Raw genomic sequence first — 21,703 nt, 5'->3', positions numbered from 1 at the left:
TTCAGGTTTAGCTCATTGGTAGAGTGCTTGCCTAGCATGGATGAGACCCTGGGTTTGATCCCTAGCATCAAACAAACAAACCAATCTCCCAAAATGCCAAATAAATAAGCAAAAAACAATCAACCAAGTAAATGTTTAAATTAAAATAGAATAATAAATATAAAATCTAATATGTCTAGTAGACAAAAATTATTTTATCTAGAAATATTTTTGATACAAATGGGAATGCAGAAATGAAGAGTTGGAAAGACTTTCAGGACCCAGCTTAGAAAACAAAAGAATTCCCTGGACCCTTGATGAAAAACTTGTTGCTTTTTTGGGGTTTTTTTTTTTTGAGACAGGGTCTCCCCAGGTAGACAAGGCTAGCCTTGAATTCTTGATTCTCCTGCCTCAGCTTTGAGAGTGCTAGGATTGCAGTCATGTACCATTGTGCCATTTTTCTACACTGTAACAATTACGTAAAACATTTCAAATTTAAATTTTAATTGTAACTGAGCCTTAACTTTTGTGTGTAGCTTTTGTTTTTCCTGGAATTTAAATTTCTCTTCTGTTTTCCTGTTAAGGATTACAAACAACTTTTTGCTTCCTAACCTGTATCCTTCGTATTTTGTGGTTCCTTAGTCATTCAATGAACCTATTTTTTGGGAGTCTTTTTTTTGGGGGGGCTGGAATACCTGCTGAAGTAATTTTTCTGACTGGGTATGTCAAAAATATATTGGTTGAATCTTTGCATGTCTTAAGTAGATGTTATTCTCTCTCTCTCTCTTTCTCAATTTCTACCTCTCAATCTCTCTCTCTCTTGGCGGTACTGGGGTTTGAATTTAGGGCCTCTTGCCTACTAGGCAGGCACTCTACCACTTGAGTCAATCCTTCAGTCCCCATTTTCTCATGTGTTTTAACTACCTGGGCCAGATAAAAACATTCCAGGGTCCCCATGTTTCCCCATCCAGCAGTGTATTGTCTGCTCCACTGCCACCTTCTTTTTTAAAATTTTCATTTTATTTTGGAATTGGCATACATTAATAACAAGAGGGTATTTTGTTGTGATAATTCCACACATGCATACAGTGTGAATTCTAAGTTTCAATATTATCAACAAAAGCATCATGCTAATTCAGTGTTCATCATTTTGTAGGAAACCTGTTTTTTGTAAAACCTTTAGGATTTCTTTATTTTCAGTATTCTGAAAACTGTTAATATCCCAAGTTATGTGTAATAGTAGAATGTGTATTGTATTAATGTAATATTAACGTGTGATGTAGAATCAGACAGTTGGACCTAGCATTCATATTTCTAAGAAACAGAATGCCTTCTATTAGCCAGAACCATTCTACACAATAAAAAAAAAAACAGGCTGAGCACCCCCAATCTGAAAATCTGAAATCCTAAATGTTCCAAAATCTGAAATGTTTTGAGTATTGCCATGATGCTATAAGTGGAAATTCTACACCTGACCTGAATTGTGGGTCACAGTCAAAATGCAGGCACCCTAAAATATGGAATAAAATTACCTTCAGGATGTGTGTATAAGGTGTATATGAAACATCCATTTTATATTTAGAGTTGGCTCCCATGTATAAGATTCCTCATTATGTCTATGTGAATATTGTAAAATTTTTTTAAAATGGAAAAACTCTGGTTTGAAGCACTTCAGATAAGGGATACTCAACCTGTATTGTTTTGTCTCATTGTGATCCCATAAGCTAGGTCTAATATTACCATTAGATTGATAGGTTACCTGCAGACTAGAATCTCTTCTCAAGATAATCTAGTAGTTAACAGTAGTAAGCAGCAGAGACAGGATTTTTTCACCACACAATTTTCTCCCCACTACATCCTTTCCAAACCTTTTCACAGTTTTATGTTCTCTCCCATGTGCTGTAAACATCACCAATTAAAAGAATATTGCACAATTTTAAGGTATGAGGGAATCTATAGCAATAGAAATCAGGTTTCCACTTTAATGGTGGGAAGGTGGTCTGTCCAGGGTACATAGTCATGATGGGTTCCAGTTGAACACACTGACTGACAGGGAGCTCTGTGAGTCAGCCATGCTAGTTACATGGGATCCTGGGGTTAAACCACCTCAGATCAGGTCTGGATCATGCTGACCAGCTAAGACCCTAGACAAATTATTTAATTTCAAAGCTTCCAGGTCATCTCCTATAAGACTAGGATTGTCCCAATATCTCCCTCATGGGATTGCTAAGAGAAATACAGTGGTCCCCCTTATCCTTAGGGAATATGTTCTAAGAAAGATCTCAGTGGATGCCTGAAACTAAAAATAGTACTGAACTCCATATATTCTATGCTTTTCCTCTATAATCTGAGTGTTGCCACATGGAGCCAGAGCTAATATGTCCTTTTCAGATTTATGTTCTGGTGCCTTCTTTGTATTGCCAGTCTTGATCTTTAAGGCCCTTAGTAAACAACATTACGATTACTTGAACACAAGGACTATGATGCTGTGATAATCGATCTAATAACCAAGACAGTTACCAAGTTACTAACAGGCAGGTAGTGTACACCACATAGATACACTGGATAGAGGGGTGATTCACCTCCTAGGTGGGATAGAGGGGTATCATTCAGATTTCATCACGATACTCAGAATGGTTTAATTTAAAACTTATGAACAGGGATGAGGATGTAGTTCAGTGGTAGAGCACTTGCCTGGCATGCCCCAGGCCCTGGGTTCCATCCCTAGCACATCAAAATAAAACAACAACAACAAAGCCAAAAACAAATATTAAAAAAAGCACACACACACAAAAAACCCTTTAGGGAATTGTTTAGTTCTGGAATTCTCCATTAATATTTTCAGACCATGATTGACTTTGGGTAACTGAAATTGAGGAAAGGTGGCAGCATTGTAAATCAAACAACCCACAGAGCATGCTGAGCTCATCCTCGAAGGTGTGAAATCTCAACACTGGTCCCTGTCACTGTGGTCCACACCTACCTTCAGGCCAGGGTTTTTTCTCATTCGCAGCCTTCCCATCCACATGTCTGTCAGCAGCATCTGGCTGCAGGTGTGAGCAATAAAGTCCCGGTGTTTGGCTGCCACGGCCAGTTTGAGACAGGTGGAGTTGCTCCAGTTTTTTAGCTCGTAGGTCAGAAGTTTCATGGCAATTTGCTCGTCATGCTTATAGGACTGGTCTAACAGGTCCAAAGCAAGCTGGCCAAAGTCTCTGGAGGGAAAGAGATGGAGATGGGGTGAGGCCAGAGTGGCCACAAACTCTTAGACTATGTGTCCGTAGGACATGGAGCCACAGGACACAGAATCCACAATCAGAAGTGACTTGGATGTCCTCTGCAAGATGCTCTCAAGGTGTGTCCCCAGAGAGTTGGGCCAGTGTGTCCAGTCAAGATGGGAAATGACCACTCTTCCTGCAAATAGTTTTGGGTTGACCCCAAGTCTGTTCCTCAGGCCACAGGACATAGAGATGAGATGACAAAGCCCCTTTTCTCAAGTTGTACACAGATCAGGGAAGCAGATAAAAAAGACAACAAAAACGAGTTCAAAGTCAGGAACTGTGGGGTTGGAAGTCAGCATAGTGTCTGTTCTTGAGAGTGGTGGTAGGGGAGGAAGATAGACCACCAGGAGGGCTTGTGGGGACCATTGGGTTCTATTTCTTAAGTTGGGTACTGGTCTTGCCTATGTATTCTGCTCTTGGTTATCAGGGAATATATATAAGCTATGTGCTTTCTCTACGTGTGCACTACTTCAATTATGCATTGATTACAAGAGATTTTAACATTCTCAGTGCTGTGGTACAGACATATGGCAACTATGGTTGCCATAGAGTCCACAGCAGGGCCATCTAACTGCTAATGGGGGGAGTAATAGAGAAAGTGACACAAGCTGAATTGTGAACATGGAGTTTGCTCCCTTTTCCCCATAACCTTGATTCAAATAGTTGATGATAGCCATAGTCATTTTCTGTTCAAGTTTCTATCATTGAACATGGTTAAAACATGGCCACATAGTGATCACTCACCTCTGGTTTTTGTTTCTTCATTTCATAGGAGATTTTATTGCAGTTATGAAGCTGAAAGGATGAAGAAAGACAGAGGTGGGGTGGAGGAATGGTCTTGCCTGTCTCCTGAGGAGTGCTGTCTGCAGTACCTTCAGGCCCAAGGCCTGTGGGGTGACATATCACCATGTGAGAACTTTCTAGAAAGCAAGGGTGGGATCTGGAACCCATGAGGCAGGGGAATAGGTTCCCATTTTTAAACAAGCTTGAATTTGAACATTTAGACATTGGCTTGTAATTTTAGATCACTGAATTCAAAATAAAAGCAGTGGACGGCTTCCAAAACAAAGATGTTAGATGTTGGCAGAGTGGCCTGTGTCTGCCTCAAGTTTATGTGTCTATAAAGTTCTCCTGGGTCTTCAGATTTCCAGTCTAGCATGTAATGAACTTGGAAACAGCTAGTTTGTCCTAACAACGAGTAAAAGGCTGAAAAGCAAAAATCAACATCTCTTCTTAGCTCCGTCAGAGACATGGAGTGATGAAGACTGCTGCACCTTTCCCTCCCCCAAACTGAAGGGACAGACAGGTGGAGCAGAGAATCACTGCTAACGGAAGCAGAAACATCTGCAGTAATCAGTGCTGGCACAGCAAACATGAGCTGTAACTGATGACTTGCTGGAGGCTCAGTGTGGACAGTTCAGAGTGAAAATCTCCAGGGCACCCAGCACGGGGGTCTCTGTGAGATTTACCTCCAGGAGCCTGACCAGGTTCTCACAGTGAATACAGGAGAAAAATCCCCTCTTGATTCCAGCAGAGGGAGTGGAAAAACATACCAAAACCAAAAAGCCATGTTAAAATTCACCCCAGCACGTCTTTTTTTCCTCCTCCTCCTTTTCTTCCTCTCCTATCTTCCCCTTCCTCTCCTTCCTTCCTTCCTTCCTTCCTTCCTTCCTTCCTTCCTTCCTTCCTTCCTTCCTTCCTTCCTCCCTCCCTCCCTCCTTCCCTCCCTCCTTTCTTTCACAGTACTGGTGTTTGAACTCAGGGCTTTGCTTACTAAGCAAGTGCTCTACTGCTTGAGCCACACCTCCAGCTCTTTTTTCTCTGGTTTTTTTTGGAGATAAGAGTCTCGCTTTTTGCCCAGGCTGGTCTAGACTATAAACCTCCTATTTTAGGCTTCCTATCATAACTGGATGTTAGGCATGCACCACCACACCCAGCATTTTTTCTGTTGAGATGAGGTCTCACAAACTTTTTTGCCCAAGCTGGCTTGGAACTGTGATCCTCCGAATCTCAGCCTTCCAAGTAGCTAGGACTAGGATTGTAAGTGTGAGCTACCAGCACCTGCTACAGTCTGTTCTTCTTCTTTCTTCTTTCTTCTTTCTTCCTTCTTCCTTCTTCCTTCTTCCTTCTTCCTTCTTCCTTCTTTCTTCCTTCCTCCTCCTCCTCCTCCTCCTCCTTCTTCTTCTTCTTCTTTTCTTCCTCTTCTTCCTCTTCCTCCTCCTCCTCCTCCTCCTTCTTCTTCTTCCTCTTCCTCTTCCTCTTCTTCTTCTTCTTTCTTTCTTCCTCTTCCTCCTCCTCCTCCTTCTCCTCCTCCTCCTCCTTCTCCTCCTCCTTCTTCCGGTACTGGGTTTGAACTCACGGCCTACACCTTGAGCCACTCCAGCAGCCCTTTTTTGTAATGGGTTTTTTGAGGCAGGGTCTCACGAACTGTTTGTCTGGGCTGGCTTCAAACAGTGATCCTCCTGATTTCGCCTCTTGAGTAGCTAGGATTACAGGTGTGAGCGCCACCAGCGCCTGGCTCAATCTGCTCTTCCTAACTGGGCTGCCCTCAGGGGAAACTGGGTGCCCGGGTCAGTCTTCCTAACTGGGCTGGGGGTTTATTAGAGCCTGACCTACGTGGGGAAGAGAAACACCCAACTACAGCCTCTGTTAGCCCACTGTCCTAGAAGAATAAAACAGAAATCCTGTGACACTCACAGCCCAGAGTACAGGTGCACTAAAGTTGTACATCCTGTCAATGTGTGCTGTTTAATTCTCTTTGCATTAGAACTACATTTCAGTGGTTTATATGAAGAAAAATGACTGTCTAGAAACATCCTAGGGTAACAAAAATACTGACTTGCTGGGCAAAACTGTTTATGAACAAGCTTTAGACATAGGGTCCTTCAGTGAGAAGTACCATGGCCTCTCTTCCCCACACGGGACAAACACTTCAGACAACAGTCACCCATGGCCCTTAGATTCCCTCTGGACACTAACTTGGAATTGTTGTCCAAATCCTGGGAGATGTCATCCACTAGCTCGCTCTCAGAGGACTCGTGAGCCATGGCCTTGTAAAGCTTACAGGCCACCAAAGCCTTCGCCATGCTCTCCTCCCCGCGCTGCCAGAGGAAGACTGCCATTTTCTGGCGTTTCATCAGCACTGCCCACACCATCAGCTCGTGGAACGGGTACTGAAATCGACTCACAGCTGGGTCATCCACATCAATGTCTATCTCTTCCTCCTTTTTCTTCTTTTTCTTCTTCTTCCCTTTGGCTGGAGGCTCATCATCCTGAAGAAAGAAAACCACATTTTTCATGGTTCTTCCTAAATGTGCAAAAAAACAGCTTTGAAACTTTGGACAGAGGCAAACCCTTATATCAGCAGTGGTAAAGAGACTTCTTGAGTAGATCTCAGGTCTCTACGCTAATTCTTTTTATGGTTATTATGGTTATTATGATAAGACATATAATACAAAATGAACTGAAAAGGCATATTACTGTTTGAATAACTTATATCCTTGGGTTCTGGGCCAGTACTTTTTTACAGAAGCCTTTAACTAAGGAGAAACAACAAGCAAGCAATCTCCAAAAAAAAAAAACCAAATTCAAATGGCACCACAGAACAGGCAAAAGTCCAGTTTATTTTCTCAGGGAGGCCAAAACACCAACACTGCTTTGCCAGAAGTGGCTGAACCAGAAATTAACAGGAAAAGTGTAATGAGGGTCAGAGGAACTTGTCCCAGGCTCCTGTCCAAAGTTTTAATAAAGCAAACATTCCATTTTCAATGAGCACTGTCTTTCTCCCAAAAGGTGCAAACAAAAGGTCAACATTCATATCCTAAATGGATTAGGAGAATGAAATAGGACCTGTTAGAAAGGCTGGTCAAGATTGAGAATGTGCATGGAAGCCTCTGGGCGGCTTAGTGTACGTCAGGCAGAGATCTCAGTATTCAGTGGAGTGATAGGAACAGCTACAGACAGCCGCTGTGTCCCCGAGTTCTGCATTTTTTGATTCAACCAGTTTTGGATTGAAAAATTGGGGAAAAATAATTGCATCTGTATGGTTTTTCTTGTCATTCTTCCCTAAACAATAGAATATAACATCTGTTTGCATAGCATTTCCCTTGCATTGGGTGTTGTAAGTCATCTAGAGTGAGCTAAGGTGTAGGGGATGTGTGCAGCTGTTATGCAAATACTCCACCGTTTTATGTAAGGGACTCGTGCATCTGTGCATTTGTTACTCTCAGGATATATTGGAAGCAGTCCCCCACAGATATTTGTTTGCTCTTTTGCAAGAAGCCTTCCCACCAATTCTCTCTCTCTCTCTCTCTCTCTCTCTGTTTCTGTCTCTCTCTATCTATGTTTTACTACTGATCAAACCCAATGTCTGGAAAAGGCTATGCAAGCACTCCACCACTGAGCTACACCCCCAGCCCAGTTATCTACTTTTATTCTTTTTAATCAGTAAAGCCTTTGTAATTTCACTCAGAAGACAGATTCCAGAAACAGGGAGAAGTGAGACAGAAAGCTGTTCACCTCACAAGGGCCTCGGCAGGTCTGGAGGTTTCGTACTTGCATCTTCTTTTGAGAATATGAAAGAAATTCACAACCACTAAAATGAAGAAGCTTTAGCTCACCATCTGAACAATCTGCTTACATTCACACGATGAGAATGGGCTAGAACCTTGGGCCGCCCCGGGGGAAATCTGGCTCTCCAACTCCTACCACAGCTTGTTCACATCTGACCCAATTCTTACAGTATCATAATGAGTCGTGATGACATTTTTATTGAGAGTACAGCATCATGCCTCAGCTTGAGATGTTTTTGTTCTACTTTTCCAATTTTGTTACAGTAAAATTACATTCACAGTCATTTAGGGAGGGTTGATCTGTACAGGTTAAAACAGGCATTGTAGAAATTAAAAAATAAACAGCTTTATTTCAATAACATAAAATAAGAATCAACGAACGGCTCAAACATTTAAAACAGAAGTCCTTTCAGTAATATATGATCTTACTAAAATATTAATTATATGAAAGTTTTCTTAAAATAATTGCCAGAGAGTGACTATACCAAACAAGGAGTTACTTCCTCTGAAATGCAAAGGCAAAGGCCTGACAAAAATCAATGAGGAAAATAAAAGCAACATAAGAAAATAATAAAGGATATGATCTGGAAGTGTGAGGAGAATTAAACACATCCTCACTCACAGGAAATGTGTTTAAACACACCTAGTTTAAAAATGAATTTGAGAGATTCCAAGATGGCGGCTAGAGGAAGGAAGCAGAAAGCGACCCTCCTAAAGTGAAATCTTGGAGAGACGCTGGAGACACACCTTGCAGGCAACGCCACGGAGAAGAGGCAAAACTTTGACCCCTCCACACCTCCAGCCTGTGCAGAGCATCCTCACTTCACGTTAAATGGAGAAACCAGGAGGGCCCCTGGGCTGCCAGACGTGTGTGCCCAGATGGCTTGGGAAGATGTGGACAAGGTGAGCTAAGCGGTACATGGTACACCTACAGACAACCCTGGGCCAGAGCAGCATAGCCCCTGGACAGACCAACCTCCCCCCAGGGAAAAAAGAGAAACTGAGTAATAAGCAATCAGAACAATAAAGACACGTAGCAAAGAGGGTGGGGCATCCTGAGCTCCAAAGAGGGGGGAGGGGAATCCCTCCCGGAACTGTAACTAAACAAGCCGGGCCTGGCCATAGAGGGCGGGAGCGGGGGCGCGTGCCCAGCAACCAGGAGCAGGAGAGCTTGTGAGAGCGGAGGAGGGAGGAAAACTCCACAGGAGAGGGGAGAAGACCCACTTCCCACGTGAGCTGTAAACAAACACGCAGGCCTGAAAAAGTGGGTGCACTGTCACCTCCCCCAGTGCTTGGAAAGGGGAAAGCTTGTAGCAGAGGCTCCCGCACAGGAGAACTCTGAGTAAACAAAGCCTGCTGGGACAGGTGAGTGCTAAACTCACCCCAGAGATCTGCAAAAATAAGCCTCCAGCAACAGCAGGCTGACAACAGTGGGCAGGCAAGCAATAGCTGCAGATACCATTCTCAGAACTGTCTCCAGACTCTTTTTTTCTCTCTCCATACATTTGAAGAGACAAGAACCAAACTACACCTGCATGCTGAAAAACTTACTGAAACTGTATTGCATATGAACTTAGGACACTTGGTGGGGTTTTTGTTTTGTTTTGTGCAGTTTTGTTCTACTTTATGCATCCCCTTTGATGAGACAACTACAGAATAACATCTGAGGCACCATCTCCAGGATTGGAGACTGGGATGGACACCAAAATTATTAAGACTGAAACTTCATTGCATTTGAACTTGGAAGTTTTTTTATTTTTAATTTTATTTATTTTTTATTTTGGTTTATTTTATTTTATTCTTTTATATATATATATGTTTTCTTTCATTTACTTATTTTTTATTTTTATTCTTATCTTTATTCTTTTAATTTTTTATTTTCAATCCTCTCTCTGTCTCTCTAATGCCTTTTCAGCTTATGGTAGATTAGTACACTGTTTCTCCCTATTTATATCTTTGAAACTTTTTTTGTTGGCTTCTTTGTTTTGTTTTTTTTTCTACTTGATTATTTGTTTTTCCCTTTCCTTTAACTTCTTTGCTTTCCATCCCCTCTCACCCTTCCATTCTAAATATTACCATTGTTATTATTACAAGCTAGAAAATACTTAATTGCACACAGTACAGGGACAATAACAACACCAAGAGCAATGACAGGAAGACAGAAAAAACAGGAAAACCAGTTTCAACACAGCAAAAAATTAGTACAGGAACCTGAGGGAAATGAAGAAAACAGATACTCAAATCCAGACTCCAACAAAATGAAGATAAACTATGCCAAAGAACCCAATGAAGCCCACAAGGATAATTTAAAAGAAGACATACTACAGGTACTCAATGAGAATTTTATAGAGATGATAAGGGATATGGTCAACAAAAATGTACAGGAGACACTCAAGAAAATCCAAGACAACAAAAATGGAGAATCAGAAAAAGCAAAAGCAGAAATAAAGGAAACCATAGAAGCACTGTACAAACACCAAAGTGAAACAGAGAACACAATTAATAAAGAGATAAATGAACTCAGGACAAAAATAGACAACGTTAGAGAGGAAACAACCCAGGATATGGAAAACCTCAGAAAAGAGAATGAAACAGAATTGCAAAACAAAATGGAAGGCCAATCCAGCAGAATAGAACAAACAGAAGACAGAATCTCAGAACTCGAAGATGAAATGGTAAATAAAGGAAAAACCAAAGAACTATTAATTAAACAACTCAAGACCTGTGAAAAGAAAATGCAAGAACTCACCGACTCCATCAAAAGACCAAACTTGAGAATCATGGGCATCAAAGAAGGAGAAGAGGTGCAAGCGAAGAGAATGTGTAATATATTCAACAAAATAATAACAGAAAATTTCCCAAATCTAGAGAAAGCTATTCCCATACAGATGCAAAGGCCTCCAGAACACCAAACAGACCAGATCAAAATAGAACTACCCCACGACATATCATCATTAAAACAACAAGTTCAGAAACTAAGGAAAGAATATTGAATGCTGTAAGAGAGAAAAAACAAATAACATACAAAGGTAAACCCACCAAAATCACAGCAGACTTCTCAACAGAAACATTAAAAGCAAGAAGAGCATGGGGTGAGATCTTCCAGGCACTGAATGAAAATAATTTCAACCCCAGGACACTCTACCCAGCAAAGCTATCATTCAAAATAGATGGAGCAATAAAAGTCTTCCATAATAAGCAGAAACTAAAGCAATATGTGACCACAAAGCCACCACTACAAAAGATTCTTCAAGGGATTCTACACGCAGAAAGAGAAACCAAACATAACCATGAAAGGACAGGCAGCAGCAAACTACAGGAAAAGAAAAAGCAAGAAAGTAGAGAGTAACCTCAACTTAGGTACACACAATCAAACCTCCAAACAACTAAGATAACTAAATGGCAGGAATCACCACATACCTATCAGTACTAATGCTTAATGTTAACGGACTTAATTCCCCCATCAAAAGGCACCGTTTGATGAAATGGATTAAAAAGGAAGATCTAGCAATTTGTTGCTTACAGGAGACCCATCTCACCTACAGAAATAAGCATAGGCTTAGGATGAAAGGCTGGAAGAAGATTTACCAAGCCAATGGCCCCCCAAAACAGGCAGGAGTAGCAATACTTATTACTGACAAAGTAGACTTCAAACCTACATTGATCAAATGAGATAAAGAAGGACATTCCATACTAATAAAAGGGGAAATAGACCAAAAGGAAATAATAATTATCAACCTATATGAACCCAATGTCAATGCACCCAATTTCATCAAACATACCCTGAAAGACCTAAAAGCATATATTAACTCCAACACAGTGATTGTGGAAGACTTTAACACCCCATTATCATTAATAGATAGGTCATCCAAACAAAAAATCAATAAAGAAATCCAAGATCTAAAATATACAATAGATCAAATGGACCTACTTCATGTCTACAGAACATTTCATCCAACTTCTACACAATATACATTCTTCTCAGCAGCCCATGGACTCTTCTCCAAAATAGATCATATCCTAGGGCACAAAGCAAGCCTCAGCAAATATAAGAAAATAGAAATTATACTGTGCATACTATCTGATCACAATGCAATAAAACTAGAACTCAACAACAAAAGCAAAGACAAAAAACATGCAAACAGCTGGATACTGAATAACTCATTACTTAATGAACAATGGGTCACTGATGAAATAAAAGGGGAAATTAAAAAGTTCCTGGAAGTCAATGAAAATGAAAACACAACCTATTGGAACCTATGGGACACAGCTAAGGCAGTCCTGAGAGGAAAGTTTATAGCCATGAGTGCATATATTAAAAAGATTGAAAGATCCCAAATCAATGACCTAATGATACATCTCATACTCCTAGAAAAACAAGAAAAAGCAAATCCCAAAACAAATAGAAGGAGAGAAATAATAAAAATAAGAGCTTAAATTAATGAACTAGTAACCAAAAAAACCACACAAAGAATTAATGAAACAAAAAGTTGGTTCTTTGAAAAAATAAAGAAGATTGACAGACCCCTGGCAAACCTGACTAAAATGAGGAGAGAAAAAACCCAAATTAGTAGAATCAGGAATGCAAAAGGGGAGATAATAACAAACACCATGGAATCCAGGAAATCATCAGAGACTACTTTGAGAACTTATATTCAAATAAATTTGAAAATCTAAAAGAAATGGACAGATTTCTAGATACATATGATCATCCAAAACTGAACCAAGAGGAAATCAATCACCTGAATAGACCTATAACACAAAATGAAATTGAAGCAGCAATCAAGAGTCTCCCCAAAAAGAAAAGTCCAGGACCTGATGGATTCTCTGCTGAATTCTATCAGACCTTTAAAAGATAACTGATACAACCCTCCTTAAACTGTTCCACGAAATAGAAAGGGAAGGAAAACTGCCTAACACATTTTATGAAGCCAGTATTACACTTATCCCAAAACCAGGCAAAGACACCTCCAAAAAGGAGAACTATAGGCCAATCTCCTTAATGAACATTGATGCAAAAATCCTCAATAAAATAATGGGAAACCGAATTCAATAACACATCAAAAGATTATTCACCACGACCAAGTAGGCTTCATCCCAGGAATGCAGGTGTGGTTCAACATACGAAAATCAACAAACGTAATAAACCACATTAACAGAAGCAAAGACAAAAACCACTTGATCATCTCAATAGATGCAGAAAAAGCCTTTGATAAGATCCAACATCATTTCATGATAAAAGCTCTAAGAAAACTAGGAATAGAAGGAAAGTCCCTCAACATTATAAAAGCTATATATGACAAACCTACAGCCAGCATTATACTTAATGGAGAAAAACTGAAACCATTCCCTCTAAAATCAGGAACCAGACAAGGATGCCCACTATCTCCACTCCTATTCAATATAGTACTGGAATTCCTAGCCAGAGCAATTAGGCAAGAAGAAGGAATAAAAGGAATACAAATAGGTAAAGAAACTGTCAAAATATCCCTATTTGCAGATGACATGATCTTATACCTTAAAGACCCAAAAAACTCTACTCAGAAGCTTCTAGACATCATCAATAGCTATAGCAAGGTAGCAGGATATAAAATCAACATAGAAAAATCATTAGCATTTCTATACACTAACAATGAACAAACTGAAAAAGAATATATGAAAACAATTCCATTTACAATAGCCTCAAAATAAATCAAATACCTAGCTGTAAACCTAACAAAAGATGTGAAAGACCTCTACAAGGAAAACTATACACTTCTGAAGAAAGAGATTGAGGAAGACTATAGAAAGTGGAGAGATTTCCCATGCTCATGGATTGGTAGAATCAACATAGTAAAAATGTCTATACTCCCAAAAGTAATCTACATGTTTAATGCAATTCCCATCAAAATTCCAATGACATTCATTAAAGAGATTGAAAAATCTACTGTTAAATTTATATGGAAACACAAGAGGCCATGAATAGTCAAGGGAATACTCAGTCAAAAGAACAATACTGGAGGTATCACAATACCTGACTTCAAACTATATTACAAAGCAAATACGATAAAAACAGCATGGTACTGGCACAAAAACAGACATGAAGACCAGTGGAACAGAATAGAGGACCCAGATATGAAGCCACACAACTATAACCAACTTGTCTTTGACAAAGGAGCTAAAAATGTACGATGGAGAAATAGCAGCCTCTTCAACAAAATCTGCTGGGAAAACTGGTTATCAGTCTGCAAAAAACTGAAACTAGATCCATGTATATCACCCTATACCAAGATTAACTCAAAATGGATCAAGGATCTTAATATCAGACCACAAACTCTAAAGTTGATACAGGAAAGAGTAGGAAATACTCTGGAATTAGTAGGTATAGGTAAGAACTTTCTCAATGAAACCCCAGCAGCACAGCAACTAAGAGATAGCATAGATAAATGGGATTTCATAAAACTAAAAAGCTCTGTTCATCAAAAGAAATGGTCTCTAAACTAAAGAGAACACCCACAGAGTGGGAGAAAATATTTACCAGCTACACATCAGACAAAGGACTGATAACCAGAATATATAGGGAACTTAAAAAACTAAAGTCTCCCCAAACCAATGAACCAATAAAGAAATTGGCAAGTGAACTAAACAGAACTTTCTCAAAAGAAGAAATGCAAATGGCCAAAAAACACATGAAAAAATGCTCACCATCTCTAGCAATAAAGGAAATGCAAATTAAAACCACGCTAAGATTCCACCTCACCCCCGTTAGAATAGCCATCATCAGCAACACCACCAACAACAGGTGTTGGCGAGGATGCGGGGAAAAAGGAACCCTCTTACACTGTTGCTGGGAATGTAGACTAGTACAACCACTCTGGAAAAAAATTTGGAGGCTACTTAAAAAGCTAAACATTGATCTACCATTTGATCCACCAATACCACTCCTGGGGATATACCCAAAAGACTGTGACTCAGGTTACTCCAGAGGCACCTGCACACCCATGTTTATTGCGGCACTATTCACAATAGCCAAGTTATGGAAACAGCCAAGATGCTCCACTACTGATGAATGGATCAAGAAAATGTGGTATTTATACACAATGGAATTTTATGCAGCCATGAAGAAGAATGAAATATTATCATTCACTGGTAAATGGATGGAATTGGAGAACATCATTCTGAGTGAGGTTAGCCTGGCCCAAAAGACCAAAAATCGTATGTTCTCCCTCATATGCGGAATTAGATCAAGGGCAAACACAACAAGGGGATTGGACTTTGAGCACATGATAAAAGCGAGAGCACACAAGGGAGGGGTGAGGATAGGTAAGACACCTAAAAAATTAGCTAGCATTTGTTGCCCTTAACGCAGAGAAACTAAAGCAGATACCTTAAAGCAACTGAGGCCAATAGGAAAAGGGGAACAGGTACTAGAGAAAAGGTTAGATCAAAAAGAATTAACCTAGAAGGTAACACACACACACACAGGAAATTAATGTGAGTCAACTCCCTGTATAGCTATCCTTATCTCAACCAGCAAAAATCCTTGGTCCTTCCTATTATTGCTTATACTCTCTCTTCAACAAAATTAGAGATAAGGGCAAAATAGTTTCTGCAGGGTATTGAGGGTGTAGCGGGGAGAGGGAGGGGGCGGAGTGGGTAGTAAGGGAGTGGGTGGGGGCAGAGGGGAGAAATGACCCAAGCATTGTATGCACATATGAATAATAAAAAAATAAAAATAAAATGAATTTGAGGCTCATACATGTAATCCTAGCTACTTGGGAATTCACAACTCTGCAACTGGAGATCAGGAGGATTGCTGTTCTAAGACAGCCTGTGCAAAAAGTTAGTGAGACTCAATCTCAACCAATAAAAGCTGGGCGTGGTGGTGCATGCCTGTCACCCCAGGTACTTGGAAAGTGTAAATAGGAGGACCTCAGCCCATGCTATTCTGGGGAATAAACCTGAGACCCTATTTGAAAAATATCTAAAGCAAAAAGGTCTGGGAGCATGGCTCAAGTGATAAATCACCTGCCTACCGAGTGTGAAGCCCTGAATTCAAACCCCAGTACTGCCAAAAAAAAAAAAAAAAACAACTCAGAGTAAGAAATGGCACACAAATAAAATTACTGAAGAAACTGAAAGGCTAGACTGCAAAACCTTACGAAAATGAACTTGAAAGTCTAGATGAAACAAATTATTTTGAGGAAAATAATAAAGAGCCTGAATGAACTTATATTTACAATATACATTATAAAGGTAGTGAAAGATAAGCTCCTAAAAACAACAACAACAACAACAAAACCAAAAACAGGAGCAGGACCAGGCTATTATACAGGCAAATCCACCAAAAATTTGTGGAACAGGCAAACCCTATCTGCCACAGTGTGTGGGAGCATAGGAAATTATGGAACACCCACAAGGCTTATGGGAACATCCTTCAACTGCCATGATGGAAAATGCTGAAGGTCAGTCTCAATTGACAAGGCAGAACTAAAATCTTTTGTATCAAACCCATACAGAATGGAATGCTATTGAATTTATTTAAGGAGAATCATTACAAGAGGATAGCTTACTGTTCTGTATTATGGCATTTCTTCCATTCATTTGATGTCTGGTGGTTTGCTCTGAAAGTCTCTTGTTAAGGGATTTCTGATAGTTTTGTTCTATGGTGATGGAACTTTAGTTTATTTTCCCAATATAAAATAGTATTTTGGGCTGATAATCATTTTCTTCCCTTTTTCAATATTATTTGTTAGCATTCATATTTTTCATAAGGTAGAATTTCCAGAATGCCTTTGAGGACTAAGAATATGGTGATGTCAGTAATAAGAGGCACACTTGTCTTGCTCTTGACTTTCCCAGAGATGACTGCTCAGTTTTAAAATACAAATGTATTTTAATCATATCACCAGAGCACTTTGCTATTTTCTTTTACCATTCTCTTTCTAGTAAACTAAATTTTTAAAAAATTAGGGTATGTGTTTTACATTTCTTCAAATTCTTCTTTAGCATTTATTGACAATCATGTCATATCTTTTTCTCCTCTGACTGATCAACTTGACGCCATGTATTGATGATCATTAAATTACATTTGAATTCTTGTTTAGGAAATCTTGGATTTCTTTTATTATTATTATTATTATTATTATTATTATTATTATTTTGGCCATACTGGGGCTTGAACTCAGAGCCTCACACATACAAAGCAGGCTCTCTACCACTTGCCACTCCACCAGACCTTTTTTGTACTGAGTATTTTCGAGACAGGGTCTCGTAACTATTTGCTGGGGGCTGGCTTCAAACCACAATCCTCCTGATCTCTTACACCTAAATAGCTAGGACTACAGGCATAAGCCTGGCACTTTTAGTATTATTTATGACTCTGAAATATATAAGTGGCATCGCTCTCAAGGGTTCTTTTGTTTTGCTGGGTTTTTTTCTTTTGTTTGCTTGTTTTAATCTTTGCTTTGGAAACTACTTTTGTTAACTCTATAAAATGAATTTGCAAGCTTCTCCCCTTAAAAAGTTATGTGATCTTTTCTATAAATTGGCTAATTCATCTAAGCAGATTTTACTGACTTGTGTACATGGAACACAACCTTGCTCAGTTCTGTGTTAAACAAATTCAGTCCTAAAAAGTTTACATATATTTGAACAAGATAGCATAAAACGATTAAAAACAAGTTCTACTTACCTCCATCCCCAGAAGTTTAAGAGCCTTAGGCTGCATAGTAAAAAAGGGGAAAAGTCAGTTTACTCAGATAACTGTCAGGGTAGTAATGTCAATAGTACATTAGAGCATTGCTGGTAGTGGCTGTAATAGAGTAAAAGTATTTGTATTATTTTTATTAATGACAATATCCAAGGATAATTGCTTTAGTAAGGAAATGACTTCTATCAGCTGAAGTCAATTGAAGAGAAAGACATACAGACATCTCATTGTCATTGCAGGACGGACCTTTGACGTTTGGTAACAAAACTAGATTCCGAGCTACGGGGTGGGGGCCTCATCACAGATCTGACCTTTGAATTGGACTTTGATACGAACAGGATTTTGGAAGCCATAGGGAGAGGAGTCATGGCACACACAGGAATACAATTTGACTTTGGTAGAAGCACGTGGTCTGTTGTGAGAGGGTGAGGGTGGGCAGGCAGAGAACCTCGGAAGCAGTGGCAAGGAGCTCGACCATGATTCTTCGGGCATTGGGGAGCCGTGAGTATCTGGGGGCAGGTCCCCTGTTTTGGCAGGTGTGTGAGGGTGGTAGGGTGGAGTGATAGGTTTAAAGGGCCAGAGACATGTTGTCCAGGAGGAAGGCTACTGTGGGCAAAGAAAGAGGGCAGTTGCAATTGATGGGCCGGATATGCTAAGAGGCAGTGGAGGATGACAGGCGTGACGCTGGGCACCCATTTGTTGGGGAGACCTCACACAGGGAATCCCTGTAGGAGACAGGGCCGGTGTGCTCAGGAACACATGGGGTGAAGAGTAAAGCACTGAATGGCCCAAGTTATTGTAAAGGAAGCACAGGCCGCTCCAGGGATCATGGGACACTGCATGTCCTCAGCGCGCTACCCTCTTGGGTCCAAACAAGTTGTTGTAAAGGGTCCGGAAAGTCTTCCGAGTGTAGTTGCAGCGGTAGGCTCCTCCCATGAGGTACTCCAGCACCAGTCCTATGTCTATGAGGCTGATGTGGTAATCAGGCGGAAGGTTGCTCTGTAAGAAAAGAAGTTTGGGCTCAGTTCAAATTCCCTGTGGACTGTGAACCCTGAGCGTGTTTTTGCTCCAACCCCAACTTGGGAGGTCATGTAACAAATGAGAGAAATACATAATATTCTGTGTGTTTGCGTGTGATGGAAGGGGCTGATGGGTTAAATCATGTTCCAGAAATTGGGTTAAGTTTTCTAATAAGATAGGGTTAGAAACCCACATGGCTGTAGGGTGAATAACTGGGCACGGTCATGGCCCAACAGATAGGTATGCAGCTGGCACGTGTAGCTGGATGTAAGGGATGGCATGGCACAGCTGGCATGAGAGCAGGTAGTATGGATGAAAGGTCCTTTGACAGCTGTTTGCAGGACAAAAGTCAACCTCAGCAGGCTGGGGGCCAGATTCATGAAGGAGTACAAGGACTTGTTGGGAGGCTGTGGTGGGGACAGCATTTTTCCCCCAGGGCTAGAGGTCTTCTTGGGAGATCTTACATAGTACTCAGTGTTTTTCTGGGGAACCCCAAATCTTCAGTAAGAACATAAATACCACAAACTGGTGTGACTGAGAGGCGGTGAAGGGGCACAGTTTTGCATCAACAAAACTGGGAGGGCATGTGAAATTAACTGAGGGACCTCCTGCTGGCTCAGTGGATGTGTGAGAGATCTTGAAGTGAATGTAGAATGTGACACTGTCCTGGATGACGGTGTTGCTGGGAACAGCTGCAGTCAGGGTCCTCCCTGGCTGCTGCACCTGGCCTTGGTCAGGGCGCCAACAGTCATTCAGTCTGTTCCTACAGTGTGGGGATGAACATGTGACTTACCTTTTCTCTTTTATTTATTTTTCACTTTTTGGAGACAGGGTCTCATTATGTAGCCTGGTCAGCTTTGAACTCATGATCCTCCTACCTCAGCCTCTCAAGTGCTGGAATGACAGGTGTGTGCTCCCACACCCAGCTCTTTTTTAATTTTAAGTAAACTTTGTAGGAGGGGAGGATCTCGTGAACACCTATGCCTCCAATAATAAGAAGATAAGTCATTTGGGAAATTCATGATTGCTTTTAGGAAACGTAGGTCAGGACTGTGAAACAGAGGAGACACTGACCTTCTTTACATCCCGCACCAGCAGATGCAGTGTGTTTGGTGGGCCCAGTCTCTGAAAGAGAAGCATTCAGTCATTGTAAGCAAGTTGTTTTTCTTTTCAACTCTTAGAGCAAAATTCTGCCCTACTGATAGAATTAATGAGTTGTGAAAGCCAGGTGTAATCCAGTATAAGCCTCTTTCTTTTTTCTTTTGTTTCTTTGTGTGTGTCTGTGTGTGGTACTAGAATTTGAACTCAGGGCCTTGTGCTTGCTAGGCAGGTGCTCTACCATTTGAGCCATGACTCCCACCCCTTTTTTGCTTTAAGTATTTTTCGGATAGGATCTCACATTTTTGCCTGGGGCTGCCCTCAGACTACAATCCTCCTACCTATGCCTCCCATATAGCTAGGATTACAGATATGTACCACCATGCCTGGCTTACTTGTTGAATTGAGGTCTTTCTATCTTTTAGCCTCAAACTTCGAAACTCTGCCTCCTGAGTAGCTGGGATTATAGGTATGAGTCATCCTACCCAGCTGACTTGTTTTTTATGAGAGAGAACTGGTTGTGGTTAGGAAATATCTTCCACAATTAAATATGTGACATATTTTTATTGAATTACTTTAGGATTATCTCACAGTGTACAATATAGTGTTAGCAACCAATAACTACCCAGGACTGTTTCTGCCACTTAAAAGTTTAGGATTAGGAAGGAAATATAAATTCTCAAAAAAACGTATCATAATAACATAAGCCAAGGGGATTTCATTCAAACACTTCCTTCCATTCTAATTCAGCAATGCTCCTTGCTGTGAAAACTTAGTTCTACAATTTTCACTGAAGCATCATAAAACATGAGGGTCCCAAGGAACAACTGACTGGTCATCCCTAGCAAGTTCTCAGTGTGCCAGTGGTACAGGGCGAGGCTCATCTCACTTTCCAAGTGTAGGATAGAAGTTAATTCAGACAATCTCTGATGGTCCAACACACGACTTTTAGGCTTACAATGGTGCAAAAGCAATAAATATATAAAGCAATATGTATACATATGTATATATGTTCATTCAGTAGAACCTGTACTTTGAATTTTTACCTTTTTCCCATGCTAGTGATTTGCAGTCCAACTATCTCTCTGGGTACTAGGCAGTTCCCAGTCGGCACCATGATCACAAGGGAAACAGCTGACACTTTACAGTGTTCTGTCGTTAAACTCTGATGTTTGGTAGGTTGGTTGTGTCAAATGCATTTTCAACTTATGACATTTTCAACTTGTGATGGGTTTATCAGGCTGTAAGCCCATTGTAAGCCGAGGTACATCTGTCTACTGCAGAAGGGAGTGACTGGCTAGGCCCAGCATATTGATAAGCCCATGAACATGGGCTGTGACCAACAGCAAGTGATAGAGGACCTCCCAACTGAAACCATGTCCCAGGGATTCTGTGCTTACCTGTCCACAGTTTTGCATAATATACACTAATGATAAAAATATTCTGAGGCTAGCTTCCCTCTAACCTCCCTCCTTCTAGAACACTCACAGTGTTATAAAGTTCCTCCAGCCTCGGAATGGTAAGGAAGTGTTGCATGTTCACTCCGTTTTCAATCAGGAGCTTCACAAAGTCAACTCGATCTAAGACCAGAGCGTCCAGCATCGCTTGCTCCAAAGCGTTGACCTGTGTGAATCCAAGGCCAATGTGAGCATCCTCTCACAGGGACACCAGTCAAACTGGAAATACCCTGGAGAGAGTATTATTAATCCCAGATCCTGGATTCATTAATTCAGAATGAATTATTTTTATTATTAATTCAGAATCCTGGACTATTCTGAACATGGTACTAGGAATCTAATCCACATACTAGGTAAGTTACTCTACCACTGAACTACATCCCCAGCCCATGGGTCTCCATGGTAATTTCCTTGAGTCAACATGCTTCGTCTCCTCTCTCCTTTCTTCTCAGTTTGCTCGCCACATGTTCTGTCAAACTTTGTAGAGGACTTTCTCCCTTTAAAAGTAAGTAGAAGAGGACTTAGAGATCACAGAAATCCTGGTGTTGCCTTACCCACTTTCTCTCCTTTGTCTCTTTGAGAAATATACTGTTGGTGGTGTGGGGTTGT

General features: G+C 40.6%; 1 protein-coding gene across 1 annotated transcript in view; it reads right to left on the bottom strand.

The window, feature by feature from the left end:
* Trpm1 (transient receptor potential cation channel subfamily M member 1) overlaps nucleotides 1-21,703 on the bottom strand; it is a 105,309-nt gene that overhangs the window by 36,673 nt on the left and 46,933 nt on the right. The window contains exons 12-17 of the mRNA XM_074061489.1: nucleotides 21,126-21,260; nucleotides 19,614-19,664; nucleotides 18,378-18,518; nucleotides 17,502-17,531; nucleotides 6,237-6,529; nucleotides 2,963-3,191 (exon numbers count right to left, since the gene is read on the bottom strand). Coding sequence (XP_073917590.1) covers nucleotides 2,963-3,191; nucleotides 6,237-6,529; nucleotides 17,502-17,531; nucleotides 18,378-18,518; nucleotides 19,614-19,664; nucleotides 21,126-21,260 — 879 coding nt within the window. The remainder of the gene's footprint in view (nucleotides 1-2,962; nucleotides 3,192-6,236; nucleotides 6,530-17,501; nucleotides 17,532-18,377; nucleotides 18,519-19,613; nucleotides 19,665-21,125; nucleotides 21,261-21,703) is intronic.

The sequence above is a fragment of the Castor canadensis genome, chromosome 19 (genome assembly GCF_047511655.1).
Source record: "Castor canadensis chromosome 19, mCasCan1.hap1v2, whole genome shotgun sequence".
Classification (NCBI taxonomy): Eukaryota; Metazoa; Chordata; class Mammalia; order Rodentia; family Castoridae; genus Castor; species Castor canadensis.
Note: the sequence above shows the minus strand (reverse complement) of the source record. Positions and strands in the feature narration are given on the sequence as shown.